At 36.8% G+C, this 14,198-nt stretch overlaps 1 protein-coding gene across 1 annotated transcript; it reads right to left on the bottom strand.

Annotated features, from left to right (window-relative positions):
• Positions 1 to 764: 764 nt before the first annotated feature.
• On the bottom strand, positions 765 to 13,987 carry LOC105040130 (nuclear pore complex protein NUP98A). Its single transcript, XM_010916520.4, has 13 exons — positions 13,787 to 13,987; positions 13,558 to 13,620; positions 12,598 to 12,894; positions 10,983 to 11,603; positions 10,465 to 10,692; positions 9,325 to 9,959; positions 9,065 to 9,152; positions 8,924 to 8,984; positions 7,892 to 8,030; positions 7,526 to 7,642; positions 7,180 to 7,357; positions 2,358 to 2,420; positions 765 to 1,735 (listed from the first exon to the last, which is right to left on the bottom strand). Exons 2-13 carry the CDS (start codon positions 13,574 to 13,576, stop codon positions 1,098 to 1,100), a joined length of 3,084 nt encoding a protein of 1,027 aa, XP_010914822.1. The 5' UTR covers positions 13,577 to 13,620; positions 13,787 to 13,987; the 3' UTR covers positions 765 to 1,097.
• Positions 13,988 to 14,198: the final 211 nt, after the last annotated feature.

Below are 14,198 nucleotides of genomic sequence, written 5' to 3'. Positions count from 1 at the left end.
ATTATAAAACTACACTATATTATTATAAAATAATACTATAATAAAAAAATACTACACTATAATAATATAATACTATCTTATTATAAAAAAATATTATACTAAGATAATATAATAATACTATACTATTATAAAAAAATATTACATTAATATAATATAATACTACTTTATTGTAAAAAATATTATACTAATATTACACAATAAAACAATACTATATTATTATAAAAAAATATTATACTAATATAATATAATACTATTTTATTATAAAAAATATTATATTATAATAATATAATAATATAATATTTAAAAAAATATACAAATAATTCCAATCAAAATTGATAATTATTTTTAACTTATATTTAAAATTGATAGATATTTTTATATAAAACTTAATTAAAAAATTATTTTTTTAATTAAAAATAAAGCTAAAAATTTATCTCAAGGATAAAGACAAGGACAAAGTCATTGACCCTGAAAAACACAACTTTTGATTTTTAATAATAAAAAAATTTGCTATTCTTGCTTTTTAAAATAATAAAATCAATTTTAAAAATAAATGAAAATAATATAACCCAATATATTATGATTTTCTTTTTACCAAAAATATAAAATAAGAAACAAAGGTGATGCCAAACAGGCCCTGACTCTTCTAGTCTGGAAGTGTTATACGGTAAGCCAACATTACCTCTATGCTCATTTTGGCGCGCTCCTTCCATCCTACTCTTGTAGTCACGGATTCAAACAGAGGGACAGAGAGACAAACAAGAAGACCACAACTCCTTTGGGGCATCACCTTCCCTTTTCTTTTCTTTTTTACAAAAATAATTTGAAAGGTACATGAAACCGAAGACCATCTCGCCAACCAAAAAAAAAAAAAAAAAAAGGCTTAAGACAGGCAATAGACAAACACAAGCACACCACCATCCCCTACAGCTTCTGTACAAAAGAGAGGGAGCAAAAAAAAAAAAAAAAAAAAAAAGATGGAGAGGGGATTCTCCCTTCCCCTCATCGAGACCCTTCAGGAACAAAGGGCAGCAAAGATGGCAGTCGTAGCATGACATTATAAAATCCTCATTTGCATATCTCCATACTAAGCTGTATTAGGCATCTGAATCTCCATCACTAAACTCATAGCAACTAAAATGCTTCACTCTGAACTTCCACTCACCTCTGACCGGGTCATATGATATAAACTCGGCACCCTGCTCTTGAGCTTTCTTCATCAGCATTTCCTTGTACTTGTCAATTTTGGGGCCTTCTATGTACTGTTGGCCCGTTTTCTTATTCATGCACTTAATGTTAAGCAGCGTAACCTCCGCTGGCTTGTTAAGCCCCTGTCCTACTGAAGGTTTCTTGCTCTCATCCTTGTACACAATCACCTCACGGTTGTTGAACTGGATGATTGACTCGAGGTCAAGCCTCCTAACATCTGTTTCTCCATAGAATTTGATGCTCCCAAAGCCAAGCCTTCCTACCACAAAATCTTTCACACGGCGGCAGTAGCCTGGCTCGGCCCGTTCTTTGGCTGCCAGCTCCTGGACCCTAGGCTCGGTGTAGTAATCAGCATGGCGCAGCTTGGGCATCAAAGCCTCAATGTCTGCGCCATGCTCATAGACAATTGCAGCTTGGATCCCCTTCTGTGTATGATCATCCTGAATGCCATTTGCCTTCTGGGCAGGTTTGGATGGTGATAGAGTGCTATTTTGCTCCCTGGTGCTGCCATTCTCGGTTGGCCGTTCTGCATTATTGATACCATTTCAGAGGTTAGCAAGTGGTAGCAATATAATAATGGATATGACCACGTCATCATTTTCATGTTTGCTACAAAGAGCTACAATCAGAGTCAATCACAAACAATCTCACCAGAAGACGATCCACCGCAACTAAATGCAAAAATTTTATTCCTTCATCGCCTAAGTCTACACAGATGAAAAATCTAAAATAGGTTTTTCCATGTAACTTATCACTAAATTTGTTCATTTATATATTTCCCCTGGGTTGATAAGCCCATAATATTTTTCCTTCTTTCCAAAAGTCATCATCTATGCATCACCCTTAGGCAACCTTCTCTCTTTCACTGCATGAATGATCACCACAAATGTAGTTTGTCTAAACCAAACTATATCATACAGTAACAAGGCTAATATGAAATTGAGATCATTCTTCATTTTGGCTGATAAGGTAGATTTGAAGCTACCAAACCTATTTTGTTCCTTATCCTGATGAGCACCCAATGCATGAAAACAAACATTTTTTCATGCAACCATTTAGGAACTACATGTTCTTGAACGTCAGAGCAGTATCACTAGGTAAAATGAAAGAAAAAAGATAACGGGGATTGTGGTAGAAAACAAACTCACCATCACGATACTCTGTAAAGGATTCATTAAGAGCTGGAGCAGATGGCTCCCCTGATACCTTACCTGAAGAAAAAAAATGATTAATCATATCATAAATAACAGAGTAGAAGAAACCATATTGAAACTTGATTCCAGGGCAATAGAACAAACAAAAGCTCATTCTGAAATGTAGAAGTTATTGATGACAACATAAACAATGCATCAGCAATCAAACTAAAGGTAGGATGCATTTTCAATGGTGACAGGTAATGGGCTTCTGTGGTTGGTAGCAACTGGGAGTTGTTTGCTCTGCATTAGCACCAGATAGATACAGAGAGCCAGGATAATCAAAAGCAGGAACAGTTTGTAGAACAAGATTTCTTGGAGCCAGTTAAAAATATTATCGAAGAACTTAGCATCCGTTGCTTTGTTTAATTGCCACTTTATGTTTAGCCCATAAGAAGTTATGCTTTACATTTAATCCCTGTAAACTATACAGTTAGGCTTGTTTCTGTAAACTACACATTTAATCCCTGTTGTGTGTGTACACTTACGAACATGCCAGGGGTTAAAAATAAAATAGCCAGTGACAGGATTAGATATTAATTTTTCAGATAACAGGGAATAAACATAAAAATGGCAGCAAATCAAGCGGGCAGACCTCACTTACAGCAATATTCTTTGTCAGAATGATCTCAATTCATATAGGATGCAAGACAGACTATTTTCAATGGTTCTTCCTTGTGAAATGCCACTTCGCCCAGGTGTCTTGCCCCAATAGAATTGTGAAACCACACCAATGCAAGAAGTGCATAACATGTTGCTAGGAGAACATTATATTTTCATTTTAAAAAACTAACCTTTTCTAAACTTAAACAAGATATGCTGTCTATAGTTAATACATGAAATAGATGGAAGCACCAAAAAGAAGAAATAGAAAAATGCTTTGAAAAACATCTATATGTTTTGAACATAGACAGAACTGTTGTATCTGAAATCCAGTAACAGTCCCAGAACGCTCGATCCTCCTTTTCCTTGCTGCAACCTTTGCCTTGCAAGTTCACGTTGGTCAATTGCAGTCCTTAAAGGGGAATTCCTACTCAGTCTTGGCATCTTATATTCAATAATTGCTTGTGAGTATCTCAGAAACTAGTTTCATCATCATTCAAATGAAGTTGCTAAAACTAATATATTTACAACTCTGAATACTTCTTTTGGCAAAACAGTACAAATTAACAACATTATTTAGTGATGGTTTTACTTATACAGCGATGACTCATGTGATTTACAATTACAGGAAAAATAGAACTTCATGAATAAAATTATTTTACATAGACAAATGTCATGACCTTTTCTTTTACTTGGAAAACTTTTAACAAAGTATATATATCCTACATAAAAAATTACAATAAAAAACTCCATTAATAAATATATTATTCTAAAACTTCTGTAGTCAATAAATTCTGAAAACATATCTTCCTTCAAATTAAACCATATTCTAATAACTATTATACATGTCTATACATTTACATCATATTTGCATACTGCAAACCTTTTGAGGATATGTTGTGGGACAAAACCATCTCAGACCCATCCCAATTCCAATTTCACAAACTAAAAACTAGAATATGTTATAAACATTTGTCAAAACACCATGTCATAAACTTAAGCAGTGTTTCTAAGCTCATTATTGTTCAACCTCATGCTTCTTTCATCCATATTAAGGACAAGAAGGTTGAAGTAGCAAATAAACTTTGATTCAACCTACCATACAAGCTCTAACTCAAAGGCTTCGATATCAAAAGAATATGACTTGAACAAACTTACCAAGTACGTCATGAGCTTATCTTCTTATTTGTGCCTATAATGATGGTTCAATACAATGAGAGAAATAGTTTGAGAAACAAATGAGGGCAGCACATCTAAGGCAGTAACAAGGTCAAACAATGGTATGGTAGACCATGTTATTTAAAAGAAAAAACAATAGTTACTAATCTGATCTCAAGCACACGTATACACACTAAATGACAACTTGGGTAACTTATGATAACAACTATCTACAAAAATATTCTTCAAAGCCATCATCCTATACAATACTTGCTATTACATCTTTTACTTCACAGACAGGCAGAGCAATGCAACTAGGTATCAAGTAGCAAAAGCAAAAATTTGGAGTAAAAGATGAAAAATAAGTACAAACAATATACTGAAATTTGTCTGTATTACAAGGTGTGTAGTATTGCTCCTTCGAAAGGGTGGGCAACAATATGTTCTGATTCTCATTCACAATTTTTATACTTAGGTATCCCAAGAGCCCATATCTAAGGACACCTAAACCACTCCAAAACAATCTGTATGACTTCTTTTAACCAAACTAATAACAAAGGACATCGAGATACATATGCTACTCAAATAGAACAACAAGCATTACCAAGCAGTCCTTAAAGACCTCTTTTAGTCCTCAAAGATTTTACAGCAATCCCCTTCCTCATTCTTCACCAAAGTCCGTATGGAAACACAATCATAAACAACAATGAAGAGCCATTACATGAAACAATTGATAGGTTTATTGACATAACATTTTGTAGAAACACCAAAATTATGTAGTTTTCTCATCAAACTAATAATAGCTTCCTTCCATAACTTGGATGTGTTACCAACTTTTCTAGAAGCAGTTGAAGTGTCTACTAAGCTCCTGGGAAACAAAAAAAATTGCTTGGACTGTAATTGACTCAGAATCTTAGCTATAGATTAAAGTCTATAGTGAAGACAAAAACCTCAACTTTGCTACAAATCCTCCTTAGTGAAGCTTTAAGGATGCATTACAGGGAACTAAAACACCATGATGGTGTATCAACTAAAAAGATAGTCGCAGAAACATTTAAAAAAAAAAAAGAAAGTCTAATATTTCAGCATTCAATTATCTCCAATTCATGGAAGATAAACCTCACCTAAGATCTTTGACAAGGTTAGGGTTTCTCCATTACAAACTTCAATTTAGAAGCTACACCCCACACAATGTTCCCACCAGTGCTCTGCTCCCAAAGAACTTTATTAAAAGCAAATCACCAATGGACCCCAACTTCCAAGAGTGGAGTCAGAGGTCCTTCAAAAGTACCTGACCTACCCATCTATTCTGCCACATACACATTCTATCACCTTTCAAGAAGTGAAAGAACTACCTGGAATACTTCTTGCCATCATTAGGCAACTTCTCGACAGACGCATCTTGCTTCCTCTCAACTTCCATTCCATCACTTCCTCTCATATCCCACACTTAGCCATTAAAACTTCCTCCAAAAGCTAACCTTTTCCAATTCTGAAAACACAAAGTTATCCAAATTGCTCTTCCAGTTAATATGACATCATCTCCAAGCACAATTACTCCATCCTGAAATAAATCGTTATTGAAGCTCCACCGACAATTACTGTAAGAGGCAACTAAAATAAATACATAAAAAATGAAAAAAAATTTCCCTCTATCAACAAAAATCTTTTTCATAAGTGGAAGGTAAAAATCGATGAGGACATCGAGGCATATAAGAGGAGCAGCATCTACTCAATATTCACCAGTACACCAGTTTCTATTGACCATGCACTCCTTGAGTCCTAATACTTCATAAAAACATTGTTTTGCAAGGTCAAGTATTCATTAGATGTTCTCTGTTTTACAAAATAAGATGCCATTTTCTGCACAAAACAAGATAAGAGGTGAAACAATTATGCTGCCCAAAAGCCCCCAAGAACATTCAATGGAAAGGATGACAAGTTCTACCATCTCTCTTTGCAAGACTTGAAGCAATGGAAATCATTGATTTATTGCTACAAACCAACTCATGTAAATATAGCACAATCAGCCAGCTGACTGGCTGGAAGCTGACATAGTTTTCACTACAAATGCTGTCATGTGGACTTTAAACTTTCTTTTGAGCTTAATTTCCTGGTCCACTAAGGTTTAAAACTTCCCAAACCATCATAAAAAGACGGAGAACTGATCATCTTGCTCAGACTTCTACCTCATTTGTACTACCCATTATTTGCAAGAAGAAAAAATTTGGGTTCCAGTTCTCGCAAACTCAAATAATTCAGTGGGGGGCTTACTAGGATCGCTCTAGCTGAAAATCAATGAATATAATTAATTATCTTTATTTTCTTTGGATTTTGGCACCCTATAGAAGTAATATAGAACCTTTTTGCACATCATTATCATTTCGTGGAGTGATTCTAATCATTACTAATGATGAGATGACACCTATAACAGATGAAGCCAATGTCCCTATATTTCCTTTTGGGTCATCAAAAACAATTGAATTTTGTATCAGATCCCCGCAGACAGCTATAGGAATACTCTTCATGGTCTCAGAATGTGGTTCCTTAATCTATCTCCCTTTTTTATCTTCTTTCTTTCCAGCTTTTCAGTTTTACTAATCTATCGGTATAGTTCCCAGTATTTTGTACTTCTCATTCTCATAAGAGGGCATCTCCAATGCATGAAGCTCCCACCACTACAGGGCGAGGGGAGGTTCAGATGTATGCAGCCTTGCCCCCCACATGGAGAGGCTGTTTTCATGTTTCGAACTCGTGACACCCACGTCACAATGGAGCAACCTTACCATAGCGTCAAGACCAGTCCTCTACTTTCCTTTATTGTCAGACGAAAAGAAATACTGCATGAATGCACAGGTTTCCATCATTAACACAGCAAGGTGCAGCTGACTCTGAACAAGAACAGTTTTTTATCTAGCAAATCACGTGTGATGACAAGCATTACATGCCACAATAAACTGCAAAAGAATATAACAAACACTCAGTATCAAGTATTTATGACAGAACCATATATTACCATTTTCATTAGTTGGGACAGGTTTGTCTTTTGGGATAATCTGTTTCTCCACACTATTTCTTGAGGGCCATTGCTCAATTGGACGGATGATCAGTGTTCTGGGATTCTCCCTTGGTATGAAAAGAGCATCCGCCTTGGGTGTTGATGGTGCTTCTTCATCATCGCTAAAAAATGGAACCTGCACAAAAACCAAACTTTAGCAAGTGATTTGCTTTAAACATTTACAAAACAGGAGCAGACAACAATAAAAAAATTTTATAAAAGCTCTTAAAAATTTATGAGCTCCTTTCACAGCACAAAATTAGAGAGAATACTGATAAAGCAAGGCCCTACAATAATTTCTCACCCTTGGGCCATCAGTTTTAGGATGATATTTCCTTGCTGGCAACTTAATCCTTCTCTGAGACAAGTGTCTTGGAACCAACAAAGAGGAAGTTCTCACTGGAATGGGCTTTTCAGCAACCTGTAGTGCAGTAAGTAAACATTTTTGTTAATGAGCAAAGCTAACACATCAGTTCTGTGCTGATAGATTATTGGTTTATATAATAACATAACTTCACTGTTGCAAATAGCTATTCCCCCCACTTTTGAGAAACATCTATTAAAAAAAAAAAGGAAAATTGCAAATAGAGCACAAAGCAAAAGCACCATGCTCATAGAGCATAGACCAATCACATATTAAGAACCATGGTAGAAAGATGGTTAAACTTACAGGCATGCTAGAAATTCCATACTGAATTGAAGGGGCAGAGCCAACACGACCAATGGACATCTGAGGCATTGCTGGAAGAGTGCCAAAAGGATTTGTAATAGAAGCTGGCTGCATGACCATATTAGACTGACTAGCAACTCTGCTTCATAAGGCACATAAAAATGGATAAATCCTCAGATATTAAACAAACAGTGATGCATGGTTAAAAAAAGGCAATGAGGCACAGCTATGGTGATGCCATTGAATTTTTCGGTCTGGTTATCAAAAAGGAAAAACAATAAACCTAAAACGGATTGGGTATTGATTGGATACTGGTATTATCCATGTTAAATATGAATACAAGTATATTAATCAAATTATATATTTTCTTAAAAGAAAATATGGATATGAATCAGACAGTATCCATATTTTCTACATACAACTAAAGTTCTATATCGAATATTTAAAGTATCTGAATTATTTCAAATGTATAAACAAATAAGACATGATATGATAGGATCCTAAATAAATTTTATCAATTGAAAGTTAACTCTTCCAAAGAAACAACATAAATTAAATTTATATAACTGAATGAATATGCCATTAAGATAAGTAATCATCTTTCTAATATGCAGAGATCCATATCTCAATCCATAAACTGATAACTGAATATTTATATCATCGATATCTGCATCTATATTAAGATTCAAAAGATATTTCATTAACAATTTATAACTGTAACTGTATGGGATACAGATATCCATATCCAGCAAACTGGATACCGAAACATGATCATCAAATGATTTTTTGTTCTCAATTTTCATAGAAGGTAACTTTTCTATGCCATAGAACATGATGTCAATATCTTTCCAATACTCAAAACATCAAGACAGGTTTTCCACTTCTCAGAGCAAGAAAAGAGGCTGAACTGCTGAAGTATATCAATCATCTATCACTAATTGAAAAAGTTACAGTACATCGCCCGCAATGTCTGCCAATAATTAATCCTGCAATCTTCAAAATTTAGTAATTAGGACAGGAAATGGAGCATACGATTGCCCAAATGCGCCCTGGTTGAAGATATTAGAAGTGCTGCCAAAGCCACTCGAAGATGCTGAAATGTCAAGAAAATGTCAACACAAAGTGCTTGAAGAATTAAGTAGAAGCAAAGAAAGGGAAACATATTAGAGCAACCTGGCTGTGTCTGACCAAAGCTGCCAAAGGAAAAAGTACTTGATGCCTGAGCTGGGGCGGCCAGTTGAAAAGGTGTTGAAAGAGGAGGCTGTAAAGAAAAATAAGCAATAACTCAAATTTAAAACATCGCTAGGTATTTAAAATAAAAACATCCATGGAAAAAAACAACACAAATTGCAATTATACTTTATCAGGTTGGCATAAGCAGCAAGGATGACTATGACAATTTACACGGAACAACAGTTCAAGGGGTGAGTTACCATTGATTGACCAAATCCTGCTGGAGTGCTTGAATAAAATAGTGAAGGTGTTGAGTTACTGAACAAACTTCCCCCAAACCCAGTTGATGGTGAGCTAAACAGATTTGAACCAAAAGAAGGGGTGGTCTGCTGAAACCCTGTAGACGGCTGTCCAAAGGGGGATGGTGTTTGTGCAAAAGACGGAGTGGAGGACTGAAATAATCCGGATGATTGAGTGTTACCAAAACTCAGGCCAGTACCAAAAGATGAACTTGATCCCGCAATTGAAGAACCAAAAATCGAGGGTGATGAACTGAAAGCAGGTGTGGTGGTTCCACCAAAAATTGAGGGTGAAGAACTTGGACCGAATCCGGTACCAGTCGGGGCCCCAAACAGTGAAGTAGTAGAAGAGGTTGAACCAAAGGGGCTGGATGAAGAAGAACTAAATGGTGAGCTGAAAATTGAACCAGATGAGGAACCAAATCCAGATGAGCCGAAAGTTGGTGTTTTAAGTGCAAAGGGGTTAGAAGACGTAGAGGTTGAAAAAGGATTAGCAGCAGGTTGACCAAATGTGCCTGTGGAACCAAAAGGGCTTGATTGTGTTGGAGCAGAAAAACCAATCCCGCCTGCAGGCTGTCCAGAAGGGTTCGGTCCACCTGAAATTTAACATTAAAACCTTATAATGTGAAGAGATTAATAGAAAAGGGCTATGTGAGAAATAAATCTAAACGATAAGATAAAAACTAGACATGCTGACAGACTGCAAACTACAAGAGTTCACGAAGATAGTAAAAGTATAGAACCAAAACACAAGGAAGAAATCTGCTTGCATAAAGTGTCCCAAGTAATACATTGGTAACTGAGAGAAGATAAAATACATTGCTGAGCTACTAAGAAAGCAACTCACGTTAAGTCATTATTTGTAATCCTATCACTTTATTACAAAGCTAACAAAAAGAAATCTTTGTGGCCACATGCAAAACACTGATGTAAAGTTATAATCCTATCACAAACAAAATGCCAGCTCACACAAATAAAAAAGAGTAAAATAAAAGTCCCTCTTAACCTCAAGAATTTTCTGTCACAATTACGATATAGAAAAGGAAAGAAACGATTTTTCAGCTATGTCAACAAAACATGCTCAGAATAATTGATTTTAACCTTTATCTCCACGTTGATAGTCCTCCCACCTCAGCTCCTCATGACTCTTATCTTTATACACAGGCATAGCAGATATTGACTCCAGTTTTCCAGCAGGCTGTGTACCACTGCCACCATCAACCTCAGGTGTTGGGGTATAAGCTGCTATTCTGCTTCCTCCTAGTTGACCTCCAAAAGACGATTGCCCAAAACCTGGGCTACCAAATGCTGGTGTTGCCGCCTGAGCACCTGCAAGACATTAATGCACAGAGACACGGGATAAAAGTAAGAAAGCAAAAAAGAAAAAAAGAAAGAAAGAAATTCAGAAAGGGAGCTAAAATAGGAGAGAAAGCAGAAGAGGAAATGTGGTGGACCATTATATACTTCAAGATCCATGAACGTCATTAAAAACAATAACAAAAAAGAACTACTTAAAAAACTAGTTTCAACCAGCTATTGGCTGCAAAACCACTAAACAGGAATCATCTCAGATTGTGTACCAAGGCATGAAATAAATTATTATTGCGGAAAAAACTCACCAAATGGGGAACTCTGAGCACCAAAAGGAGATGGAGTTGATCCAAATGGTGAGCTACCAAATGCAGATGTCGACTGACCAAATGAAGGTGTGGAACCAAAGCTGAAAGAAGGAGTACTTGATGCACCAAAAGCAGGAACACTTGAAGATCCAAATGTTGGAGTACTGGATGCACCAAATGCTGAAGTGCTTGAAGAACCAAACACTGGGGTACTTGGAGTGCCAAAGGCTGGTGTGCCAGTAGAACCAAAAGTTGGGGTACTCGAAGCCCCAAATGCTGGTCCTGTACTCCCAAATATTGAAGTTGATGTAGACCCAAATGCTGGGGTGGTTGTCGAACCAAATGCTGGCATAGTTGTGGCACCAAAGGCTGGAGAAGATGTAGTGCCAAAGGAAGGGGTGGTTGTGGCACCAAAAGCAGGGGTGCTTGTAGAGCCAAAAGCTGGGGTGCTTGATGCACCAAATGCCGGTTGACTTGATGCACCAAATGGTGTGGAGGAACCAAAAAGATTGCTGCCAAATGCTGGTTGTGATTGCTGAAATGTGCTACCAAATGGACTTGATTGGCTAGGCGATGACCCAAAGCCCCCAAAGGCTGGCTTCTGCCCAAACAAAGACGATCCTAAAAAGCAGAAGGGTGGTTCGATGTCAGAGAACATTCGAGAGTAACAGAAGACATAAGTTTTATATTGACAAAATTGACTGATCAACATCACGATAATATGCTAATGGCAATAGAGAAGCAAAAACAATTAATTTCATTGGCATGAACAACAGTTCAAATATATAATAAGTTTTGATACACTACAAACATCAATAGCAAAGTAGGATTTAGGAATTAGATAGAGTAAACTGGAAGGGTTTGCAATGTTGGCTGCTTCATGTATATAGTAATTATATTTTAATCCTATTGCTTAGAACAAGAATGATAAGGACTTCTCCATAACCCATTTATAACACTTTAACAATCTCACCTGCTGTGAATTAGTCTGTTACAATCAAATCACATCTTATGGTTGTAGCTTTACAAGAATGTGTCTATTAAGCTAAAATTTCTATCTAGTGAACAATCTTCCATTGGAGCCAAGTCATCATTAGGAGTGACCAACAGAAAGCAACGAAATTTGAGATAACAGTAAGCCCGGATGCACTTTCAAGCAACCCATTGAAACCCAGTATCAATTATTTTCTCAAAAAATAGAAATATATAGTAATTAGTAACTAAAAATATATAGGAATTAATAACTAAAAATAATCTATATCTTGAACAAAAAACTGTTCTTTTCAAGAATAAATACTAATAGCTCGTACAAACTACTGGGCTGCAAAAATGCATGACAAGGCAAAAAAGCAATTAAGTATTGACTGACAGCTAACATAATATAAATGTAAAACACCAAAAAAAAAAAAAAAAAAAAACTACTTGCATTAGTTAGCAAAATTATGATTGACGACAATAACTCCATGAATTGGACCAAATAATTGAGAAAATAGTCTGAGAACAATAGCACCTGTATATGTGCTTAATACATCATATCATGATTTTTAACCTACGGAACTAATATCTACAATAAAGACAGGTGACAACTCATTGTTCATTGTCGGGGAATACTAACCACCAAATGAAGGGGAAGAACTGCCAAATGTAGAAGTAGTTGATGCCCCAAAGGCAGGGACAGAACTTCCAAAAGCTGATGTTGATGAAGCACCAAATGTAGGTGTTGAAGATAAAGGCGAGGAAGACTGCCCAAACACACCGGTGGATGTGCCGCCAAATATTGAACTCCCAGTCTGCAAGCCGAAAGGATTCGGACTACCAAATGGTTTGGGGGCAAATGGATTAGTGCTAGAGCTGCTTGTCTGCCCAAACACTGACTGGGAACCAAATGGGCTACTCGAGGACTGCCCAAATGCTGTACAGCAGAATAGCAGCCATCAAGGTGAGATAAGACAATACACAAGCCGAGATAACGTCAGTATATAACATGGCATGAACATTTGTAACTATATTGCAGAGCAAATCGATAAGTAAAATAGCTAATGCTGTTCATCAGCAGCAAATATCATATTCATATGTGGAAGTAAAATCAAACTAAAAAAAGGTAGACTTAAGCCATCAGGCAGGAGAGATTTCAGTCATAGCATGCGTAGTGACTAGGTACTGGAAAAGGAGGCAAAATCCAGAGAAACTAACTCAAATTTACATCAAGAGTAATAAAAAGACCTCAGATCTTAAATCTCTTTACCAAGTAGAACATCGAGAAACAAAACAATCTACCATATGCAAACAGCTCACCACACCCTCGAAACCAAACCCACAGAATCAAATCCGAGAAGATCCCCCAAGAAGCAAACAGGATATGTAGTAAGGCCAATTCAAACACAATTCCGAAACCAAACCTTCCGAAAGAAGTCGCCATGAGAGCACAAAATAAACAAAATTAAGAAGAAACGAAACAGATTAAGAAATTCCGCACACCGATCTTATACTCTCACCAATAGGATTCATAACTCATAAAGAACCCAAAAAAAACAAGAATCAAAAGAAAGGAAAAATAAGGGGAGAAAGAGCATACGATTGGTGGAGCCGAACATGGCTGCGACCTCTCTTCGATCGCTGAGACGGACGCGATGTGGATCTGCGACAAAAGAAGGTACCAATCGATTAATTTCGTGACAAGTCTTTTGCTATATATATGCGGCAGACCAAGGGTTTTTAGCTCCTATCTTAGCTTTAAAAGAACGCTGGATTGAATTAAATTAAAATATAAAATTCCAGCAGGACATCAAACTTCCAATCCGTACCTCCCGCTAGCCGGACGACAGGCAGTGGGTTGGATCCAATCAAAAATAGGGGCAATTCTAAGAGAGAATTAGGGCATCCGGAGTGGAAGGGGAAAGAGGTTTTTTTTTTTTCCCCTCTCTCTCTCTTCTACAAGGTTCGTCGGAGGCGATTTAGATTTCGGGGCGTTTACGAGGGGACGGGAAGGACGCAGACCTATACGCAGGACGGAAAGAATAACAAGGCCTTTTATATCTATAATACACGCCGGAGATATGCATCTGTGCTAACTGACATGTGGGTCCCACGCCAGTGCTTACGTGGAAGGCGGGGGGAGGTCGATTACGTGACAATCGGCGATCTGGATCTCGTACCTGATCCATACCTAGGAGCTTATTTCACCCCTGCACGGTGACCTGACCTCCTCCCACTATC

The sequence above is a fragment of the Elaeis guineensis genome, chromosome 1 (assembly GCF_000442705.2).
Source record: "Elaeis guineensis isolate ETL-2024a chromosome 1, EG11, whole genome shotgun sequence".
In the NCBI taxonomy this organism is placed as follows: Eukaryota; Viridiplantae; Streptophyta; class Magnoliopsida; order Arecales; family Arecaceae; genus Elaeis; species Elaeis guineensis.
Note: the sequence above shows the minus strand (reverse complement) of the source record. Positions and strands in the feature narration are given on the sequence as shown.